Here is a 24483-nt window from a genome sequence, read left to right on the forward strand (position 1 = left end):
ATCTTCTACAACAATAATGGAATTAATTTGGAATGTGTCGAGGAATAATGAAATGAAAATAGTTACCATAATATATTTAAAACAAGCACTTAAGGTTTAAAATTATTTTCAATATGTACCTAGTTAAATTTATAGTTCAGCAATTACAGAAGTGGAGTGCCTTGTTTCCACATGTAATATCATACTCAGGAATATTTGTTGTCTAAATTCTAGATAGTAACTCAACTAGCAATAGTTCTTTACAGTGTCTACTCAGGTGTTCAGAACATTTCTGTTTAGCATGACAATAAGCTAAGGTTTTTTCTTACTAAGGCAATGTAAATAAAACGTTTATTTCAGCATTGTTATGTATGCATGTTAAATATTATTCACTGTTTTTATTAATCTATACATTCAAATGTTTTAAAAATAGCAACTTGATGCCACAGCACATATTTTATAATACTGATGCATACTATGAATACATTTTTATCTTATGTGCCCACTTTTACAACTTACATCAAAGGCATTATCACATCAAATATTGGGGAGATATAATTAAAGATGAAAAATATTAAAATATTACTTCAAATGATATATTTGAGGTGATGGCCAAGAAAAGAGATGATAATATTTCAGACTCTCTTTATATTCAAAATTTTGAACTACCACCACCATGCTTCTTATTAAATCATAAACTCAATTCTGCAGAATGTTGACTTAGGTATTCCAAAGTGTTGACACTGCTCATAATGAATTTCAAAATCCTAGAGAGAGGAAGATAGTGCTTCATCGACTTTTGGAAATCTGGCTGTTTTGTCCCCCCCCACCAGCCCCCCTCCAAGAAAAGTGAAAGTAACAGGTGTGGACTGATTGTTTCAAGCTGATATCACATTTGCTCTCCCACCTTTTAGCCTGAGAATTCTCTCATCATTAGAACTCAACCCAGAATACTGTAAGCCCAGCAGACTTTCTAATTAACTGCCCATGGGAATAGTTATATAAATTCCCATATATTTATGCTGAGTTTGAATAAGCCCAAGGCATTTACCCTTATTTTCTTGAGCTAGACACAATGTTAGTTACATTCCTTTTCTAGAATCTACTACCAACAAGCATTTGCTGAGATAACATCCTACACAATTACTGATAATGAAATCTTTATCTCAATTTGTGTTTTTACAGAGATTTAAGACAGTATAACAAATTCAGATGTAAACTAGCTAATAGGTTAATAGACTTATTTATTTCACTTTGAGAACACCATACCTGAATACTGCATTTAAACCCCTCCTGCACCTTCAACCCCAACATGTCTCATGCCCCTCCTAATTGTGTGATCACTTCTTTAATTATCATTGTTTTAAATACACATGTATGCATATCCACATGCACACAAATAAATTGCAGTTCAAGCCAACTTTGTACATGTGTCAGGAGTTGGACATTTTAGCTTAGAAAACTTGTTGCTCCTTATTCCTGGAGGACACTGCATTTAACTGATGCAAAGTGTCATTGGTTACCTGTGGGTCTTCATCTTGCCTGGAAATTCCTTTGATGGAAGTTTGCATTGTCATTGCACTAGTCTTGCTTAGGCAACCATATTCTTGAGATCTATGAATATATTTTCCCTCCTGAGTTGACACATCTACAATGCAAGCCATGTATTGCAGGCTCTAGAAAAATCATGCAAAAGGGCAAGACAACTGGAAGAACCAGATCATGGCACCTACAGAGTTGCTGTTGATACTCAGTACTCTTTCTATTTTCAAATGGAGGACCTTAGTGAATAAACAGAATTATATATGGAATCAGCAATCTAATATATTATTTTTCTTTCATTCTTTCTGCCTTTCTCTTAACTTTTTCTTCTTTTCATTCTTTCTTTTCATTACTTTGATGGGATGACTTTTACTTATTGACATTTATTGTAATGTGCAGTCCTAAAAATTATGGGTCTCCAGACATTCTAATTATCTCAAATATATTAAATTGTACAGGAAGAACCATCATAATAATTGGAGGGACAATCTCTGGAAAGGGCATCCTGGATAATATAAGATGAGGAGAGCACATTGTGCACTAGAGAGCTTGCAGGCATCATTGTTTCTTGAGTGTGGGGACTGTAGAACCAACTACTTCAAGGTTCCACCCTGTGCTACATTGTTGGCCAGGATGTTATTGGGAAATATAAAGAATGTGTAGTTTTGGTTCTTTCTCTTTATTTTCTTTTCTTTTCTTTTTTTTATGATTTTCATTTGTAAATACAATTTATAATTTAAGTTGGCCTGATTTTCTCCCTCTTTAGATTCCAATGTGTTTATGATCTAAAGACAATAATTTACTGATATAATATTTCAACTTATATGAGCATCAGTGAGATGGCTAAGCAGGAAACATCCATGGAGTGCAAAACTGACAGCCTGATTGTGATTATCATATAATGATGAACAAAAGTAGACATCACAAAGCTGTCTTCCAGTCTACGCAAACACAAACACACACACACACACACACACACACACACACACACACACACAGAAAGAGAGAACAAAATTTTAAAGACATATTGTTCCTGTTACATAGTCTAGCACTTCTAAGTAATTCTCTTAAAATGCAGTAGTTCATGATGGAGTGTTCAATGATAACTAATGGGGACATGAAGAAGCATGGAAGGCCAAATAATATATGCTTATCTATAGCATATCAAGCTATGATGTGAGATACACATTGGATTATGGATTATTCTAGTTTATTACAACTCTACTAGATAAGTGAAAATACTACTTTGGATACACACATTATGACATTATGTATTTCTCTTATTCTCTAACACTACGTATTTTAACTTTAAACTGTTAGTAAGGTTGGTAAGGCTAGTAAGGCTAGTTAGCAGGCTAGTAAGAAAAAGAGGCATAGCAGTAATTTTTCTGGTAATTGAATGTGATGTCACAATCTTTACCAAATTCTTTGCAGGAATGGGATTTTTCTCATGAATGAATGTTTTTCTTATTACCTCATGTCAATATGATAGATAAATGCTTTCAAATATTTAAAGGACTAGAGGCATGACCAAACATTTAAGTTTATGTCTAGGACCTCGGGTCACATTGTCATTCTCTAATTCCTACTCCAAAACTACCCAAGGGCTTCTTCAGAGCCAGCATGTGTGTACACAAAGCCATATAAAAATACAATGACAGCACATACTTAAAAATAAACAAATTATTAAACAAATAAATTTGTACTCATGTTTTTCTTGTATAAGCATTCACTCCTATAACAACTGTGTTGAGGCATCTACAGGCTTCCTTATTGTGGTTTGATTCATATAAAAGAAAACAAGAATGTGTGTTTGTAGTCAGAGAAATCCATCCTTCTAAGTTGATTGTATCATTTGGGAAGATTTAAGTAACGCTGCCCTAGTAGAGGAAATACGTCACTTGAGAGTTTACATCCACATGCCATTTCTAGTTCCCACTCCCTGCTCCATGCTGCAGGTTGAAGTTGTGAGCTCTGAGCATCCTCCTGTAGCTGCCATGTCTCAGAACTAATGTAATGATAATTTGATGGTGTGGAACCATAAGGCAAATTAAAAGGTTTTACAGGTTGCCTTAGACATTACGTTTTATAACAGCAAACAGAAAAGACAGCAATACACACTCAAAAAGATATATACCTAGATGAGTTATTTGTGTAATTAAAGAGAAGAGTAAAATCTAAGAGGCTTATTTCCTTTTCATTTAAATCCAGTGGTTTTGTGCAGATGAGTTCGCAGGTGCATTTAAAATAAAAAGGAACATTGTGCTTGAATAAGCGTTTGACACTTATCTATTTTTCTCCAGAACATTCTTGTGTAGCTGAACATGGAAGTGATCTTACCAAATCCTTTATAGTTGATTCCCTTCATTAATAGTTCGTTCATATCCTCAAATACTGTGATATGCAAGAGTTTTAAGAGATTGGTCACACTCCAAAGGCTGTACTCTTGTGAAGATGACAGTGAAATGTAAAAGATTAACATATGTAACTACATTTATATATTCTGAGACACATATATTTTATGTTTATATATTTGACACACACACACAAATTACATTTTATTACATTGATTACATTCAGGGGTTCTATCAAGAATGTGTTCTTTTTAGGGGTTGGGGATTTAGCTCAGTGGTAGGGCGCTTGCCTAGCAAGCGCAAGGCCCTGGGTTCGGTCCCCACCCCGAAAAAAAGAAAAAGAAAGAATGTGTTCTTTTATGTACAGTACTGTGATGAGTAAAGTCTTTAGTACTGTGAGTCCATTCATAAGGTTTCTCTACAGTATGTGTACTTATGTGCATTCGGTGATAAAAGGATTTGCCATTTGCTTGCATTCCCTAGGCTTCTGTCTAGTATGAATACTGTCATGATAATTATGGAAATGTGCAAATTCTTCACAATATTAGGTATATTCCTAAGGTTTCTCCCCAGAATGATTTTTTTTCATGCCTTTGAAGATGACTGTGATGTGAAATGGCTTTATCACATTGCTTACAGTAATATGGATTCTCTCCAGTATGTGTTCTTGTACACACTTGGGGATGACTCTGATAGGCAAAGGCTTTACCATATTGAGTCCATTTACAAGGTTTCTTTCCAATATGTTTTCTGCATTTGGTGGTAACTGTGATGTTCAAAGTGTTTACCATATTGCTTGCATTCACGGGGCTTCTCTCCAGTATGAATACTGTCATGATGATGATTACAGAAATGTCCAAAGGCTTTACAATATTAAATACATTTTAAGTTTTCTCTCTAGGATGATTCTTTGATTCTTTGTATGTTTTTGAAGATGACTGAGATTTTAAAAAAAACCAACCATAGTACAATCTGTGTGATAAGTTCCATAGACTGAAGTGAAATCTTCAAAAGAAGGAGGCCTCCTGGAACTCGTTGTGTACTCTTGTACAGAACAACATATTGAGCCGAGGTTCTCTTGGCAATTTGTCTGTTGTATCGTCTTCTTCTTCTTCTTTTTTTTTTCTTATTTAAAAGATGTTCCTGATAGCCTAGACTGGGACTTTATAACCTTACCTCTGGGGAAGTAGGTGCTTTACTTCACAAATCATTTACAAAATAACATAATAGTGGTAAGACAGACAAAAACCCTTTTCAACAATAAATGATAATATAGCCATGCGTGTGTCATCAGAAGTGGGTCCTGGCATATTGTTAAAGAAAACATTACATTAAGAGAAGAACTGAGGGGTTGGGGATTTAGCTCAGTGGTAGAGCACTTGCCTAGGAAGCGCAAGGCCCTGGGTTTGGTCCCCAGCTCCAAAAAAAAAAAAGAATCAAAAAAAAAAAAAGAAGAGAGAGAAATAGTTACAAATTATACTTTGCAGATTTATAAAAAGATAGGAACTCAACGTTTGATAATTATTGCCCATAAATATTGATTAACTTATATAGGAATTAGATATTACTAATACGTGCCCATAAAAAATTTATGAACCTGGTCTAGGAAGGATGCTCTTACCTTTTAATGATTTTCGTGCTTTTTTGTGTCAAATGATAATGATGTTACCTTTTCCATCCATGATTGCTTCACTGAACACACTTCATAGAAGATAAAAAACATGTATGATTTTGTATTTTCTTGTGCCAAATGAGTATGATGACATTTCTTCTATTTGACTGCTCAACTGACAGATCTTTTCAGAATTATAGTAATTGTTTCTTTGTGCATAAAAACCCGTGCCTCACACTGCCTCTTTGTTTTTTCTGTTTGACATCACTGAATACTTACCATGCTGGCTGGGGTGGTCTGTGACAAGCCTTTATCACACTGATTGCAGTTGGACAGGTTTGCACCAGTATATATTCTTTTACATATTTGACATTAACTTTAACATGAAAAGTCTTCACCATGTTGCTTACACTCACAGGGTTTCTCTTTCATACATGTTGATTTGTTTTAAGATAACTGTATTGTGAAAATGGTTTATCATACCAATCATATTTCTAGGGTTTGTCTCCAGCAATATTTTTTTTTCTATCTGGAGACTACAGTGACATGCAAGGACTTCACCATGCTGAATCACTTCATAGTGTTTCTCTCCAGTATGAATGGTTTCAAGTCTTTACCACACGGCTGACATTCATAGTTTCTTTCTAGGATGTGTTCTTTTATTCCAAGAAGACCATACTACTTGATGGGTTTACCACATTGATTACATTCTCAGCAATGTATTTTCTTTAATGTATTCAGAGAAAACTGTGTTGTAAAAAGGCTTTGTCACTTCTATTATACTTGTGGCATTTCTCTTATATCTGTTCTTTTCTACGTTAAGAGATAACTGTGCATTGCAAAAAGCACATTTCTTGTGTTTATATGGTTTCTCTTTAGTATAAATTCTTTCATGATGGTGAAGACTACACACATGTCCAAAGACGTGACTATGTCAAATACCTTTATGAGTTCGTCTCCCTATAATGATGATTCTGCTTATGTTTTTAGAAACTATTGTATGTTTTTAAAGACTTCAACCACAGTGAATACATTCATACGGTTTCTTCAGTATGATTCCTTTTATGGTATCGGAGAGCACTGCTATATGCAAAAACTTTACCACATTGTGTACATTCATAGGGTTTCTCTCCAGTGTGTGTTCTTAGATGAATTTGGAGAGTACTACTTTGTGAAAAACCTTTATCACATTGATTGCATTTGTAGGGTCTCTCTCCAGTATGTACTCTTTTATGCGCTTGGAGACTAGGGTGTTGTGAAAAGGTTTTATCACATTGATTACACTTGTAAGGTTTCTCTCCAGTATGTGTTCTTTCATGAGTCTGAAGATGACTGAGACATACAAATGATTTACTGCACTGATTGCATTTATAAGGTTTCTCTCCAGTATGTGTTCTTTCATGTATTCGGAGATGACTTTGTTGTGTAAAGGCTTTATCACACTGATTACATTTGTAGGGCTTCTCTCCAGTATGTACTACTCTATGTGTTCGGAGATGACTTCTTTGTGCAAAGGCTTTACCACATTGATTACATTCATAAGGTTTCTCTCCAGCATGTGTTCTTTTATACACCACCAAAGTAAGCTGATGTGCAAAGCTTTTGCCACATTGATTACATTCATAAGGTTTCTCTCCAGTATGTGTTCTTTTATGCAACACCAAAGTATTCTGATGTGCAAAGGTTCTGCCACATTGATTACATTCATAAGGTTTCTCTCCAGTATGTGTTCTTCTATGCAAAATCAAAGTATTCTTATGTGCAAAGGCTTTATCACACTGATTACATTCATAGGGTTTCTCTCCAGTATGTGTTCTTTCATGTATTCGAACACAGCTCTGTCGTGAAAAGGCTTTTTCACATTGATTACATTTGTAGAGTCTGTCAACAGTATCTGTTCTTTTACGTTTTTGTAGACTACTACGTCCTTCAGAGGATTTCTCTCCAGTTTGAATTCGTTTGCGCTTTTGAAGATGACTGTGACATGTGAAGGCTTTATCACATTGTGTATATTCATATGATTTCTCTCCAGCATGACTTCTTACATGCCTTCCATGTCTTCTGTCACTTTGAAAATGTTCTTCAATATTATGGTCTTCCCAATTGTATCCTATAGCAGTGAGGTTCCTGTAGGTCTCCACCATCACATCTTTGTAAAGTCTCTTCTGAGATGAATCCAGCAAGGACCACTCTTCCCAAGTGAAGTTTATGTGTAAATCATCACAGGTCAGTGCATCCTCCAAGGGGTCTTCGGAGTCTGGGGTGGTCGCGCAGATCCCGGACGAGCCGCCATTATGAAAGATCCCACGCAGAGAGACCCTTACTCAAGTCTTGGGAAATTGTGGACCCCAGACACAGAGAGACCATTTTGGATGTAATAAGCAAAGGCGAGGTTATTACGGAGACCTATTACAGAGATCTCCGGGCCGACACGTATCCCGCGCAGGAGACACAGGTGTCGACCACGAAACTCAAAAGTCAGAGGGTTATATAGAGAAGGCTAGGGGGTTTGGTGTGGTTACATATAATTGGCTCATTCAAACATAGCAGTGAGAACAAAGCAGAAAGAGTACGTGTTAGAAGTCAGGGGCTTATCAGGGTCTGGAGGATGGCCCTGAGTGAGCTGGGGGGAGATGTCTTCCTGCCAGACGTCCCATAAATCAGTCCCATTAACTCAGGCTTCTCTTTATTTTCTTATCAAGATTTATTTTCTGTCAGTGGATGTCCTTTACTCTACTTCTGATATTTATTTATGTATTTATTTATTTATGTATTTATTTATTTATTTATTTATTTATTTATTTATTATTTATTTATTTACTTTACATCCCGATAGCAGTTTCTGCTTCCTCCTCTCCTTCCAGTTCCTCCCTATTACCTTCCCTCCCTCTTCATCTACTCCTTCTTCCTTCTCGGCATGAAAGGAGAGGCTTCTCATGCATATCATGTTGCAGTGAACCTATGTACATCTTCTATTGAAGGTAGACAAGATGGTCAAGTTAGGAGGAAGGTATCCAAAGACAGACAATGTAGTCAGATAGCCCCTGATGCCACTTTAAGAGTCCCAGATGAAGACCTAGCTGCACAACTGTTACACATGTGGAGAGGACCTAGATTCATCCCATTCATGCCTTCTGGTTGTCAGTTCAGGCTCTGTAAACCCCGATGGGCCTAGGTTAGTTGATTTTATATTTTCTTGTGGTTTACTTGATACCTCTGGCTCTATTAATCTTTCCTCTCATCTTCCACTGGCTTCCCCAAACTCCACTTAATCTTTGGCTTCTGATCTTTGTGTCAGTTTTCGTCCATTGCTGGATGAAGCCTCTCTGATGACGGTTATGCAAGGCTGCTGTCTGCACATTTGGAAGAGTATCATTAATGGTGTCATGGGTGGGATTTCTCTCAGGACATGGATCTCAAATTGGATCAGTTTAATAAGATTTATTAATGAGAGTCACAAGGAAGAGAAACTCTACGCAAAATTAATGATTAAGGGGAAAGTTTAATGCAAAAGTGATATTTCTCAAAAGTGGTTGTAGTAAAGGAAATAGAGAAATGGGAATGGATGTGTACATGGACGAGAAAGGACAGGAAAGTCTGACTTGCCAACCTGATCACAGAGTCAGAGAATTTAAGGCATTGCTGATTAAGTCCACTTTGTTCATGAAGTCAATATGTGTTCTTTTTCTTTCTGTTTGTTGGTTTTCACTTTTTGCTTTTATTTTTATGGATATTCTTATTTATGTTTAAAATGTTATTACCTTTGTTATTTTCCAGTTTCCTGTCCATAAACCCCCTCTCCCCTCCCCCTCCTTCTTCTATGAGGGTATTCCCCCTTCCCAACTACCCACCCTTTCACATTTCCCTGCCCTGACATTCCCCTACACTGGGGGGTCCAGCCACAGCAGGACCAAGGGCTTCTCCTTCCATTGGTGCCCAACCAGTCCATCTTCTACTACATATGCAGCTGGAGCCATGGGTCTGTCAGGAATGGTGATTCAGAGTCTGCCGTATCTGGGGAATGTGTATATATATATATATATATATATATATATATATATATATATGTATGTATCTCCACCAAACATAGACAATATTGATGAAGCCAAGAAGTACAAGTTGACAGGGGCCTGATTTTTGCTTTTTTGTTTGTTTGTTTTTTGTTTTGTTTTGTTTTTTGTCTTGCTATATAGCCATGCTTGACTAGACCTCATTCTGATAGACTAGGGTGGCCTTTAACTCACAGATTTTCTACTTGCCTTTATCTCTTGAGTACTGGAATTAAAGCACAAGCCACCATACCTGACTTGACAATATGTGTTTTTCAACACACCCTGTTCAGGATATTAACTGACCTATGCCTAAGACCAAAGTGATATAAGTCTAGAATTTTTAACACTTTTCTGTATACCTAAACCTATGCCCTAGCCCTCATGAATTCCCTTAACATATTTGTCTACAGAAGAAAATCTTTACTACTTTCTAACCTTTTTAAACTTCTAAACAATGTTAAAGAAGAAAGGGGTTGCTTAGCTATCATGAAGTTATCACGATTGTCACCATCACCTGTCATAAGGGTCAAGAAAGTCCTTTGCATATTGACTCTAAGGAAATTTAATCATTGCTTTCCCTTAAGAAGCCAGACATGGATGTCAGGTAGGCTTCTACTTCCCCCACCCTCTCTCTCCCTTTGTAAAATGTCTTGTGCTTAAATCTCTGTTAATATATTTCCAACTTGGCTTCACAGTAGATCAACTTGGAATTTTGTTTTTCTAGTTTTGATTGCATGTATGTCCCTAAGGAATAGCACTCCAGTACAGAATGAAGCCATGTCTGTCCCCCTGTTTCTTGTAAGAATTATAGAATCATTAAAGAGCATATATTGTTATTACCGCTGGAAATGCTACATAGGGGAACATGGCCATATGTTGATGCAGACAGCATGACATCTTAAGACAAAAGAACATTTATAGCTCTGGTTAGTCAAACTAATACACTAGAATAGCTTAAGACAAAAGGAATGGAAGACATAATCATTTATCCATCAATTCTGTGACCAGTCACCCACGTCTTGAGTTACATTAACTAAGTACAGAAAAATTTTAAGTTGTTCTTGGTAAGGTCCATATAGTTAGTGCTGATGATAGGGTAACAAAGTAAATGGGAAATAACTCCACAAGGGTAAATCCAAGAATTTTAATGCACAAGAAAGGGCCACAGTTTTCACCACTGCAGAATTTAGCACACACCGTATAGTATTACATTAGGTAACCTCATTAAACTAACGGCAATAAAAGCAACTGCTCCTACTTGTAAAGTTCATTCATAAAAACGAAGGGGCACTATGTATACAAAAGTGAATAACTGTATATGTTCACATGAGAAAGTATGGTATTTTTATACTATGAAATTTGTAATTTTCAGATTTAAGAGAAAAGGACATGTTTGGAACACTGTCACTGGTGCTCCGGTTGCTCTTAAGCTTGTAATGTTGTGCCTTAAGCTACTACGTATTTACAAAACCGAACAAAACTGACTAAGGTGAAATTATGGATTTTCCTACATTAGAAACATTTGCTATTCCTAAAAAATAGCAAACAAACAAACAAATAAATAAACTTAAATGTGACAAGACCCTGAGGACAGATTTAAGAGAACCCTCAGATCTCTCTGCTTTCCAGTGTAACACATTTAATAAATCTCCTTTCTCTGCTTTTAAATAAATAAATGAATAAATAAATAAATAAATAATAAATAAAGCTGCACAACAAATCCATAACCAAAGTCCAAATTCAAATCTGTTTTTCTTAATACTTTGACAATTGTTTTCATTTATCTATTGCTATATAGTGAATAATCCAAAATTGTAGCATTTTTACTATTTTTTAACAATAGCACATAATTACTTTGTCATGTGTCAAGTGTCTGAGTATAGAACCCAAAATAGCTGATACACAAAAAGTCACACATAAATTGTAATAAATATGAATATAAATTTGTTGCATTTTAATTAAAAGATAAAATAAGGAGTAGTCAGAAAATTGCTTCTTTTTGTTGCATATAATTTACTCACTTTGAATAGCAATGAGAAATAGCTACTTTATAGTATTCACTAACATTCATTGATATAAATTAATACAAAAATACAAACATAAAATACACATATCATTTACCAAATGTATACATGCATATATACATATATATTAGTAAATTTAAAAGCTTAAGGGTTTTAAAATAAAGTTTATACTCTTCAAGGGTATATGTAATGAATACGACGAATCAATATATGAATGAAATCAAACAGTTTATAGTTTCAATATAAAAATTTAGCCAAATAAATTGGTTTTACATTGTTAACTAGAAAAGAAAAACAATTCTCAAACAAAAATTGCAGATATTAATATATTTTCACATTCATTACAAATAAAGAGAACAGAAAAGCAGCATATAAAAGCCATACCTATAAAAGATTCTTACGGAAAATATTTTATTCCTGAGTATTTTTTTACATTAAAGCACTGTTTCTCTTTTTTTGAACACTACAAAAACTTTTGCCTAACATTAGAAAGATACACTAACAACCCACAGGAAATTTTAAAAATACATCAAATTCCATAGTATGAAAAGCCTGAAAAGACTTACTGTAGCATATGGCTATAATTCATAATGTATTACATGGTTCAAAATTCTTGAGAATTAATTCCAAATATTTCCCCAAAATACATACTAAATACACAAAGTAAAGTTTTTTTTATTCAGCTTTATTTAATTATTCCATGTGTGGACATTTTTAAAAATGTCGATTAAAAAGGAATCTTCTCATTCACATTTTATATATCCTCCTTTAAATATTAATGCATCTTTTTTAAAAATTTCTTTGTGTCTTTTTCCATTCTGTTTTTCAGGTAACTTTCATCTCTCTTCTACATGTACTTAAGGTTCTCATCTTTCTTACCTATCATCTTAACTCCCTCTTGCCCTGGTTCTCAGGTCATAGCCTGAGGTCCCTGACCATACCAACCACACCATATATACCATATAATTCCATAACGTGTTTTATCTAGGTCCAATTTTTCTGACATAAATTATATTTCTTTGCCAAGTCATTCCAAGTCACACTTTTCCTCTCAGAAAAATATTTTTAAAATTATGTTTATGAAAAGTTTAATACTCTAAGTGACTCATCTTTCAATTCTGTGTCTGATATTACCCATACTCTGTACTATTTGATATTCCAAGGAAAAGATTTGCAAAAGAATTTTGATTATTGTTTGTCAAAAATGTAGTAAAATTAACTAGAGAATCTCATGAAGTTAAAAAATACTCATGAGATTTTTCTAAATATTGAATTCTAATACCATTTTTATGACTATATGATAAAAGTAATTTTAAAAATAGATTGCTTGAAAATAGCATTATTGAATTTATATTTTATTCATGTTAATCCTACATTAAAAAAACAAATAGCCACAGAATACTGAACAGACAGTATTGTTAAAATTCTGCTTGACAGGTTCCTTCTGGCTATGGTTGGCTAGGATAGCCTTATTTAGGTAAGAGTGTGTCCCTTTAGAACTTAAAATATGTAAATAAAGAATGGCAGTATCTGGCAATGGTACTACAGATCAGCTCTGAGGTTCAAATCAAAATTTCCGTTCAACCAAGTACATGTCAAGTTCTTAAGTATAGCTGCAAGCAGTAAACCCCACTGCCACAGATTTGAAGGCTGCCAGAACAGCTGAGAGCAGATCTGTCCACTCAGTGTTGTGATGACCAATTACCACTTCTTGTGGTTTGTGTGGTCTGAGGCTACCACTGCTGCCTCTCTGAGCATATATGTTGAATTTAGCATAAAGAAATGGAAACACAAAAGTACAGGAGACATCAATCAGTGAGTAAGAGAGATTTTTCCTTCCATCATATTTTTATTTATTTTTATAACCCTTCTGAGAAAACCTCTTACAGTTCCATTTTCTTTCTTTCCACACCCATTCTAGAATACTTTTTATGTTTTCAGTTTACAATTTTCCATTATTTTATTTCCCCTCCTCCCCTTAAATTGCCATGTGCCATTGGACAGATGCTGCTAGAACTGTCAGGATCCAAAGGTAGTCTGTATAGATGGGAGAAGCGAAAGATAGCCTTTAAAAGGACTTTAGGTCTTCAAAAAAAATATCATTTGCTCAGGGGAATCACAGAATTCATACTTTATACATAACAAAACAAATGTGTTGGTAGCATGTGGTGGTTTGAATGAAAGTGACACCAATAGGCCCACATATTTAGATTTGACTCCCAGTTAGGAGAAAGTTTATAAAGGATTAGGAGGTGGATCTTTGTTGGAGGAGTTGTAATATTTGGGGTGTGGGCTTTGAGGTTTCAAAATCCCACAGCTAGACTAATACCATCCTCTCTCTGCTCCTGCCAATAGATCAGAAAGAAAGAAAGCTCTCAGCTACTGCTCCAGCACCATGTACCCTGCCTTGATGACCATGCACTAACCCTCTTGAACTTTAAGCAAGCTCCTAATTAAATGCTTCATTCTTTAAGTTGTCTTGATCATGGTGTTTCACCGCAGGACTACAAAAGTAACTAAGACATAACTCACTTAAGATAGCTTGAAAGTGTTAATAACATAACATAATTAATTTGAGATTATGAGCCACAACCATAATAGTGCATGCCCAATTATGGAATGCAGTAAGTGTGATTAGGAGAGTCATTTTCTCACTATGATGCACTCACATGGGAACAGCAAACATCCATGAGCAACTTACATGTGAACTCAAGCTGTTATTGAGTGGTAGAAAGCATGGCTCTTGTCTTGCAATATGCCTGAATTCATACAGATAGGCTATGATTCAGACACCCACCCTACATGAAGAATGTGTCTCAGTAACAGATTATGCTCTATTTAAATAAACATAATCATTTTATTTTACATGCTTTGTTTTTGTCTTCATGGCAAAATGTGTATCGCATTCATGACTGTATGAGTATCACAAGCATGACTCCTGCCTCAAGGAGAACGTGACAGATTTCAAATACATGAAGTTACAGATGGTCACAAGCACATGTGGGTAAGGGATACAAAACCCAGGCCCTGGTTAAGGGGATCAAGTGCTCTTAATCAAAGAGCCTTCTCTCCAGCTTCCACAATTTTTGAGACAGGGTCTCTCTATGCAGTCCTTATCGTCCTAGAGGTCTTTATATGCATCATGTTGACCTCAAACTTATAGAGACCCTACATCTTCTTTAAGGGTTGAGCTTAAAGAAATTTGCCACACTATTCAGTCTATGTCCTTGTCTTCTGGGATTAGGTGCTAATTATCAGCGATATTTTTTATCTGAAACGCATTAAGTGAATTGTTTTTCTTTCTCTATACTTAGGAACTCATTTACCAAGACTCTAAGACCCTCTTAGTTTATCATATCAATGATTAGATCAATGTCACCTCTTTAATAGTCCATTATAAACTGGGTGAAGATAATTTATTTCTAACTCTCAGGACAATTGCTGTACTTTCTGGGAGACGTCTGTAACAGGATTCGCCCACTTTGCTTTGGGAATTGCCATGTCAGAAAATGTGATGCACTCACAAAAAGTCTGTGTTTCAGTTTTCTGCAATGCTGTCCTTGGCATCAGATGAAAATATAGCGTAGGAGATATATACGAATGTTATATGAAGATGACTGGTGTCTTCCTAGATCTGGAAGCACCTCAGACAGACGGACAGTCCTAGCCTGTCTTCTCATACAGTTCTGACAAATTGCTCTTTTAAGAAATGGATTTTGGAGGGGTGTATTTGATGTATTATGGAATCACACATTAAATTGGTTTTCTGTTTATTGTGCAAAAATTTCTGATGAAAGCAACTTTCACAGAGAAGCAATTATTTTAGATGATAACTCCAAGAAATGCATGGTGCAGGAGCAAGAGGCGTCTGACCACATTGCTCCCACTCCGAGAAATAGTGATAGGTGCTTGGGAATATCTCACTTTCTCCTTTGTAGACATCTCAGACCCCTGGTTGGTTATTATGTACCAACTTCTATTTTGTGAAATATTTTACATTGAATAGACATGCTTTAAAAATCAAGAAGGTGGCAGGCGTTGGGAGCTGGCTCTGCACCAAGTCCCACAAAACCCAGAAGAAACCCGATTCCCAGGACTCCCAGGTGCTCTGAAACCAGGACCATAGGATCACAGGATCACAGTGGAAGCTCGACTCCCAGGAGACACACAGGAGCAATAGAGCGCTGACACACTCAAGATCTAGGCCACAACATCTTTCCCAACACTTAGCATAACTTGGACCCCCACAGGAACCAGGGAAAACTAAACCCTGGCAGCCGGAGGCACCGGTTCCTTACATCTTATACCTGTGCCCGGAGCAAACTCAGGGCTCCAGCTCCCTACCCACGCCTGCAAAACCCAGAGAAGCTTGACTTCCAGCAGCTCTGACAAAGCAGGATCTTGGGCGCTTGGTCACACCAGGATTTCAGGATCCCAGAGGCAGCTTGACACCCAGGAGCTCTGACACACACAGGATCTCAGGATCATAGGATCATAGGATCATAGAATCACAGAATCACAGAGACAGCTGGACTCTGTGGAGTTCTGACACAACAAGGATCACAGGAGGGACTGACTCCAGTCAGAGACAGCAAGAGCAGGTAGCACTAGAGATAACTAGATGGCGAGAGGAAGTTCAAAAACATAAGCAATGGAAACCAAGGCTACTTGTCAGCATCAGAATCCAGTTCTCCCACTACAGCTAGTCCTGGATACCACATCACAGTGGAAAAGCAAGATTGGGATATAAAATCTTATCTCAAGATGATGATAGAGGACTTTAGGAAGGACATAATAACTCCCTTAAAGAAATACAGGAGAACATAGATAAACAGGTGGAAGTACTTAAAGAGGAAACAAAAAATCCCTGTAAGAATTACAGGAAAACACAACAGGTAAAGGAATTGAACAAAACTATCCAGAATCTAAAGATAGAAATAGAAACAATAAGGAAATCACAAAGGGAGACAACTGTGGAGATAGAATACCTAAGGAAGAGACAAGGAGTCATAGACACAAGCATCACCAACAGATAGAAGAGAGAATCTCAGGGACAGAATATACCATAGAAAACTTTGACACAACAGTCAAAAAAATGTAAAGCGCTAAAAGCTCCTAACCCAAAACATCCAGGAATTTCAGAAGACAATGAGAAGACCAAACCTGAGGATAACAGGTATAGAAGAGGGCAAAGATTCCCAATGTAAAGAGCCAGGAAATAGCTTCAACAAAATTATAGAAGAAAACTTCCCTAACCTAAAGAAAGAGATGCCCAAGAACATACAAGAAGCCTACAGTACTCCAAATAGACTGGACCAGAAAAGAAACTCCTTCCAGCACATAATAATCAAAACATCAAATGCACAAAACCAAGAAAGAACAGTAAAACTATAAGGGAAAATATAAAGTAACATATAAAGGCAGACTTATAAGAATTACATCAGACTTCTCACCAGAGATTCTAAAAGCCAGAAGATCTTGGACAGATGTCATACAGACTCTAAGACAACACAAATGACAACCCAAGCTACTTTACCCAACAAAACTCTCAATTAACATAGATGAAGAAACCAAGACATTCCATGACAAAACAAAATTTACACAATATCTTTCCACAAATCCAGCCCTACAAAGGATAAAAGTCCAACACAAGGAGGGAAACTACACCCTAGCAAAAACAAGAAGTATTTTTCTTTCAACAAACCCAAAAGAAGAGAGCCACACAAACATAATTCCACCTCTAACAGCAAAAATAACAGGAAGCATCAATCACTTTTCCTTAATATCTCTTAACATCAATGGACTCAATTCCCCAATAAAAAAAAGACATAGACTAACAGACTGGATATGTAAAGAGGACCCAGCATTTGCTGCATACAGGAAATGCAACTCAGTGACAAAGAGCAAGGAATTATGACAAAGACATATATTACCAGTGACAAAGACAGATACTACCTAAGAGTAAAAGGTTGAAAAAAATTTTTCCAAGCAAAAGGTCCCAAAAAACAAGATGGAGTAGACACTCTAATATTGAATAAAATCTACATTCAACCAAAAGTTATCAAAAAGATAAAGAAGGACACTTCATATGCATCAAAGAAAAAAATCTACCAAGATGAACTCTCAATTCTGAACATCTGTGCGCCACATGCAAGGGCACCCACATTCATAGAAGAAACTTTACTAAAGCTCAAAACACACAATGCACTTCACACAATTAATAGTGGGAGACTTCAATATCGCTGTCTCAACAAGGACAGATCATGGAAACAGAAACTAAAGAGAGACACAGTGAAACTAAAGAAGTTGTGAACCAAATGGATTTAAAAACTATCTATAGAACATTTCATCCTAAAACAAAGAGGTATAACTTCTTCTCTGTACCTCACGATACCTTCTCCTAAATTGACCATATAACTGATCACAAAACAGGCCTCAAGAGATACAAGAAGATTTAAAAAAAAATGCATCCTATCAGATCACCACGGACTAAGACTGGTCCTTGATAACAACAAAAATGACAGAAAGCGGGGTTGGGGATTTAGCTCAGTGGTAGAGCGTTTGCCTAGCAAGCGCAAGGCCCTGGGTTCAGTCCCCATCTCCGAAAAAAAAAATGACAGAAAGCCCACATAAACATGGAAGCTGAAAAATGCTCTACCCAATGATAACTTGTTCAAGGAAGAAATAACGGAAAAATTAAAGACTCTTTGGAATTTAATGAAAATGAAGGGAAAATATACTAAAACTTATGGGACATATTGAAAGCAGCGCTAGGACGAAAACTCATAGCTCTGACTGTCTCCAAAAGGAACTGGAGAGAGCATATATTAGCAGCTTGACAGCACATCTAGAAGCTCTAGAACAAAAAGAAGCAAATCCACCCAAGGAAAGTAGAAGGAAGGAAATGATCAAACCATTTTACTGAGAACATGGTCACCAATGGAGGAACTGGAGGAAGAACTGAGGGAGCTGAGGTCATTTGCAACCCCACAGGAAGAACAACCATATCAACCAACCAGACACCCCAGAGCTCCCAGGGACTAAACCACCAACCAAAGAGCAAACCATGGCTCCAGCTGCCTATGTAGCAAAGGATGACCTTTTAGGGCATCAATGGGTTGAGAGTTCCTTGGTTGTGTGAAGGCTTGATGCCCCAGTGTAGGGGAATGCCAGGGTTGGGAGGTGGGAGGGAATGGGTGAATAGATGGGAGAGCACCCTCATGGAGGCTGGTGGAGGGGGCATTGGGATAGGGGTTTTCCAGAGGGGAAATGAGAAAGAAGGATAACATTTGAAATGTAAATAAAGAAAACACTCAATAAAAAACATGAAAAAAATTACACCACTCTGGGAGATTACTGTCAATAAATTGAAATTATCAATGAATTGAAAGTTCTCATTTGTAAACGTTGTATAAATCTCAATAATAAATAAAATTTCCATACTTTCTCAAAAAAACTCAGAAAGACATGTTAAGACTCAGAGAATTAAAAAAATTAAAACATAAACAGTAACAAAAAAGTCACATATTTCACAAAGTTCCTTAATTGACCAGATATGCATGGCCAAGCCCTTCCACACATTATTTTAGAAATAAGCACTGCTGACATCCCACCGAGATGACTCAGAAGACGAGAGTCTACCTTTCCAGCAGCCTGCAAATGCTAGAGAGCTTCAGGATTCTAGCTTTTCTGAGTAGTCACTCATGAGAATGCTTTGGATTCGTGAGATGCAGGCTGACCTTAAGTTATCAATATTTCTGTAATTGTCCCCTCCTCAAGAATCCTATAATTAACCCATAAAATCTCATTGGTTCAACAGTTTGGACTTTATTATTACTTTGGTCTATTATCAAGTTTTCTGTCTGAAATAAGTAATGTTTATCCACATGTACTTAGAAGAAACAGTGGCAGTCAATCAATGTCAACACCTATTTTCTACACATGTTTTCTGATCTCAATTAACCTAATCTATTTGTCACTAGCAGACATACCAATTTGTTTACGTGATGGCTCGAAATTTTGTCACATTTCCAGTCAAGATAGACCACATGCATGCACCTTTGTGGTTTGAATATTTGTTTATTTTCATATGTTAAACTTTCACTCCATGGCAATCTACGTGAAAGTCTGGCCTTTTAGTAGTTGGTACCTAGGCCAAGAATACAAATCTGTCAATGCTAGAATTAGCATTCTAAGACTATCAATCGAAATTTCTTGTCTTCATGTCACATGATTTCACAGAAAAAAAAATCGAGCATCCTAGAGTAACAGGTGCACCTAGCCAGACACAGAATTCATCAGGGTATTGATATTGTGTGTTTCCAGAAGAACTGTGGGAAGTAAATCCCTGTGGTTAATCTATCAAATGGTTTATGAAATTTTAGTATCCCAAGAGAATTCACACACAAACACACACACACACACACACACACACACACACACACACACACACACACCTCATACATATAAAAAGATTTGGAAATACCCTGTATCTCCAATAACAATGTCAATGTTAAGGTGTTTGGGAAGTTAATTTCTCATTAACAGCGATCATCTGCAGTGTGTAGGAAGGAGCAAGAGTTTCGTATTCATCTACAGCTATAAAACGCATTCTCCATGAGACTTACTATTTTATATTTCATTAAAAATCAAAATCAAATTACACCCCCTTCTGCTAGACTATTTGAAAAGACTAAGTTTAGAAAATATTTTGTTGCCTGGGTTGAGTCTAGAGATTAGAAGAATGCCATTCCACAAGTGTTAAGTGCTAGTGTGTTTATGATCTTCTCTCCTCCCTGATCGTCCCCATCTGCCCTTGTGCTGGTCGGTTTAACTTTATAGACTATCCTGGAAACTAATGATTCCTAAAGGTTAAGGTTTTTCAATGAATATAAAGTAATGAATATTAGTTTTCTCCTTTATAGTTTCATGGGCTAGAATATATTCCAGTTAAGCATTTTTCCCTACTAAATAACAAGGAAGGTTAAAGAGTATCCATATATCTATATCTTGTCAAGGCCTTGTCAATAAAATCATAGTGAATAATTGAGATGTATCTAAGGTTAGAAATATACCGATAATGACCACATGAGGGCATTTTCTGTTGAAACTTTATATAAAGTATCAAAAGTCCACTTACAAAGGATCACAGTTGTGAAATGGTGTCATATATGTGTTCTATCATTCCTATAGCACAAGATTGGATTACTGGGCATACAGTAAGCATCTGCTAACTAAGTTGCTCTTTTAATTGGATAGTTTTATTGCATGCGTTCATATAATTAAATGGATTTTGAACATCTATATTTGCAAAGTAAAAAATATTATGGATGGATGTTCTTTTCTTGTTGACTCTTAATATCTGTGTATAATAGTAGCAGGTAGATTTCACTTGACCTTTATTAAGGAAAATTAATTATACCTAGGTATTTTGAAGTGATGATGAAATTAATTGGGAATTAATAATGGTATATAATGTTATAATGTATCTCTTTAATCCATATATAATAATATATTGTAAAACTAGGTGCATTTCTATAATTAGTTTTGATACCTAAATCTGTGAATATTTTATACTGATGCAGAGTTAATTATTAAACTATGTATTTCAGATTTTCAGATCTCAATGAAGCTATTATGAGAAATTGATTAAAAAGTGTAATATCTAAAAATGGCTAGATATCTTCAAAGACATCTCACATCCTGCATTCCCTCTTTAGAATTAATATAAAGGAAATCAGTAAGAATTGAAATTAACCATTATTTCAGTTGATTCCTAGTTATATGTACTAAAGCAAGTCATTTAACTTCTCTACTAGTTGTATCTGCTGTTTGGGAATTCAGAAGATACAAGTTTCAGGATTCCTATTACTGTTTGGTAAATGGCTGCTTATTATTGCTTTATGCTGTGAGCATATTGGCTTATTTCATAGCACATTACATCAAGCTCAGGTGGAGATCTCCAGTATAATGTTTGAAGCTAACTAAAACTTGGTAAATAAGTTTCTTCTGAAGATCTCATTTTCCCAAACTTTTCTGTGTCTCTTACTTAAGAAATTTAGCTATTTCAAATATAGAAGACTCAATGCACCTGCCTCAGTAACAATAACAGGACTGTTCTAAGCTTGGGGACGCATATTAAGACATTAATATTTAGCACTGAAAACATGTGCTACAAATCACAGTTGATGTTAGACGTAACACACAGTCAACCCGGGTGTTTAATACACTTGAAAACTAATGAGAATGTCAGCTTGGTCATTAGTCTTCCTACTGTCTATGTCCTATTGACAGATAGGTCCTCTCTCTGGCACTATTACCACAATTTAAACAACCCCTCAAATAAACGATTGAAGCTCCCATCTCTATTTTCATCAAAATAATATCTATCCTTTTGTCTCATACTGCTTGCATTTTGGGAAATATTGCTTACTGGACATTGAAGTCCTGCCTTCTCTTGTGGTCATCTCAACTTTACATATCTTATTCTATGCTTTACGTTTTAATTAAGATTGATGCTTGACGTTTTGACCTTGACTTTAGTTATATGATGGTCATATTTTAAACCATCTCTTCTCAAAATCCTAGTCTCCCATTATTGTTGAAGAAAATACTTTTCCATCGTAAGAAATACTGTGAATATGGCCATCATGAAAGCACAGTGGAGAAGGGTGTTTGCTTCCAAGCCTGATGTCTGGGTTAAATCTCTGTGAAGTACATAGATGAAGGAGTAAATCAATTTCTATAAGTTGACCTTAGATTTCTACAAATGTGCCATAGCCAAATCATGCTCATGCCGACAATAAGTAAACAAATAAATGTTTTTTAAAAACATGAAGTTTCAAAATTTTAAGGCAGACCATAAGAATATACCTAATGATTATGGAAATTAAAACATATGATTATCTCTTCCAGAGAAATGTATTTCCATGACCAGAAAAAATGTACAAAAATTGCACAGGATATTTAAGTCCTATACAATTTATATATTTTAAGGATGATACAATATAGGCTTAAGTATATAAATATGAAATATTTTAAATGGGCATTGTATTTTAAAAATTTCAAAACAAGGTAAATATGCTTTCTTTCAATTAATACAGAAACAAAAAATACAATAAAAGATCAATTAAACAGAATGCTGGCAATTGAACTTGGAAGGATAAGAGTCGCTCAGCATCACGTATAGCCTTGGCTGCCTGTAGAACAAAACGTCTCTGGGCTAACATTCAGGAAGCACTTTTCAGATTTCACCTCCATTTTTCTGGTTTCTTAACCACCACCAATCTTTCAGCTCTAGCTAATCACATTAGTTGTCCCGGTAAATCAACAATTTTACTTCAGTTGCGCCCACCTTTGGACAATCACAGCTTCACTTGACTGCGCTGAGCTCAACGTTCCTATCCTCCATGCTTGGATAGAATAGCCCATTGAGTTCTCAATATTCAACGGCTACTGTAGCCCCAAATCCTGCCACAATCCTCTCTAAAACGTGGTCATGTCTCTCACAGCCATGCCCCTCCATCCGTTCCAACTTGTTTTAGTGGGGATAACTATCCCTGTGAGGAAACACAATGGTACAGCTGATTTAAGCTCCATCACTGAGGGAAGTCCGAGCATCAATTTAAGTTGGGCTGGAACCTAGAGGGAGGAGTTGATGCAAGGGCTGTGGAGAAGTACCGCTAACTGGGATCTTCTCTGTGGCTTGTTCAGCCCGCTCACTTCACGCAGGACCACTAGTGCAGGCATGGCACAATGAGCTGGGTCTTCCTCCATTATTCACTAAACAAGGAAATGCCCTACAGACTGATCATACAAAGGTATTTTTTCAATTGACTTTCCTTGCCAATATACAACTCTAGCTTGTGTTAAATTGGCAAAAAACCCTCTGAATACATTTAACTTGGGTAGTTTTAGGTACTCCTAACAGTGCGAGTGTATTTTGGGGGCCGGGTACCTCTGTCTACATTTTCTGCTGGTGCAACCCTTTTCCTCCTAATGAGTTGCCTTGCCCAGCTTTGATACAAAAATGTGTGCCTGCTCTTATTGCACTGCTTATGCTGTGTTAATTAATGTGACTTGGGAGCCTGCCCATTTAATTTTCTTTTTTCTTTCATATTTCTTTCTTTTTTTAGTATTCTTTTAAAAATGTATTGTTTACAAGTTTCACACCATGCACCCCAGTCCCACTCATCTCCCTGTCCCTTTATATCTGCCTTTAAAATCCTTCCCCCCAAAAACTCAACGAATAAAAAATAAAACAAACAAAGCAAAATGAAACATAGAAAACATCTTGTCTTGGAAACTGGAGTGTATCACAGTGTGTCCCAGAGTAGACCATTTTGTCCATAACTCTTTTCTTGCAAATGTTCATTACAGGAAGTCATTGGTCTGATTAGAGGCCTGTGGCTTCTGCTTCACCATCAATATTATAACCTCACTGGGGTGTTCTGTTATCCTGTTGTTGCAAGGTGTCATGGAAACCTTGCAGCTTTGAATCAGCATTACCGGCCCCTTCACATGCTCTGACAGTTCATAGATGAGTTATATTTTGGGGTAGGCTAACAGAGAGATAGCCAACTTAAACAGAAAAAAAAATGTAGTTGTATAAAAACTCTGCCAGAATCACAAATCCAAGTTTTTATATAAACATCAATCAATCCTTTTTATTTTAAATCCTCCCAGTGCATAGATACTCATTATTAAAAAAAATTAAATCATGTCAGTAAGCTGAATGGAAAAATGGGTACAAGAAACTAATGACCAGTTTGGTCACCAGTTCACTTTTAGCAAGAGGGAACATCAACCAGGACAAGTAAGGCTACCATTGTTCTTGGCCCACGACATCAAAAATATCTCAACACAATTTTCAAATATGCCTTTCTGAACTTTAAATTGTTCCCCAAGATGTTTTATGCCAT

At 36.2% G+C, this 24483-nt stretch overlaps 1 protein-coding gene across 1 annotated transcript; it reads right to left on the bottom strand.

The window, feature by feature from the left end:
- Window positions 1–6347: 6347 nt before the first annotated feature.
- Window positions 6348–23338, bottom strand: Zfp936l1 (zinc finger protein 936 like 1). The gene is made up of 3 exons (XM_017599437.3): window positions 23243–23338; window positions 8702–8840; window positions 6348–7744 (listed from the first exon to the last, which is right to left on the bottom strand). The coding sequence occupies exons 1-3, from the start codon at window positions 23336–23338 to the stop codon at window positions 6522–6524; spliced, it is 1458 nt and encodes a 485-aa protein (XP_017454926.2). The 3' UTR covers window positions 6348–6521.
- Between the last annotated feature and the right edge of the window lie 1145 nt (window positions 23339–24483).

The sequence above is a fragment of the Rattus norvegicus genome, chromosome 14 (genome assembly GCF_036323735.1).
Source record: "Rattus norvegicus strain BN/NHsdMcwi chromosome 14, GRCr8, whole genome shotgun sequence".
NCBI classification, from domain to species: domain Eukaryota; kingdom Metazoa; phylum Chordata; class Mammalia; order Rodentia; family Muridae; genus Rattus; species Rattus norvegicus.

What these genes read in the sequence shown, in the direction of transcription:
- Zfp936l1 (XM_017599437.3), bottom strand. Translation starts at nt 23,338, where the DNA reads ATGGAGGAAGACCCAGCTCATTGTGCCATGCCTGCACTAGTGGTCCTG. An exon ending in AGAGAAGATCCCAGTTAGCG is followed by an intron (nt 8,841 to 23,242) that starts GTACTTCTCCAC and finishes CCAAATGTGCAG; the next exon opens with ACAGCAGCCTTGCATAACCG. An exon ending in AAAGATTAATAGAGCCAGAG is followed by an intron (nt 7,745 to 8,701) that starts GTATCAAGTAAA and finishes CGACCACCCCAG; the next exon opens with ACTCCGAAGACCCCTTGGAG.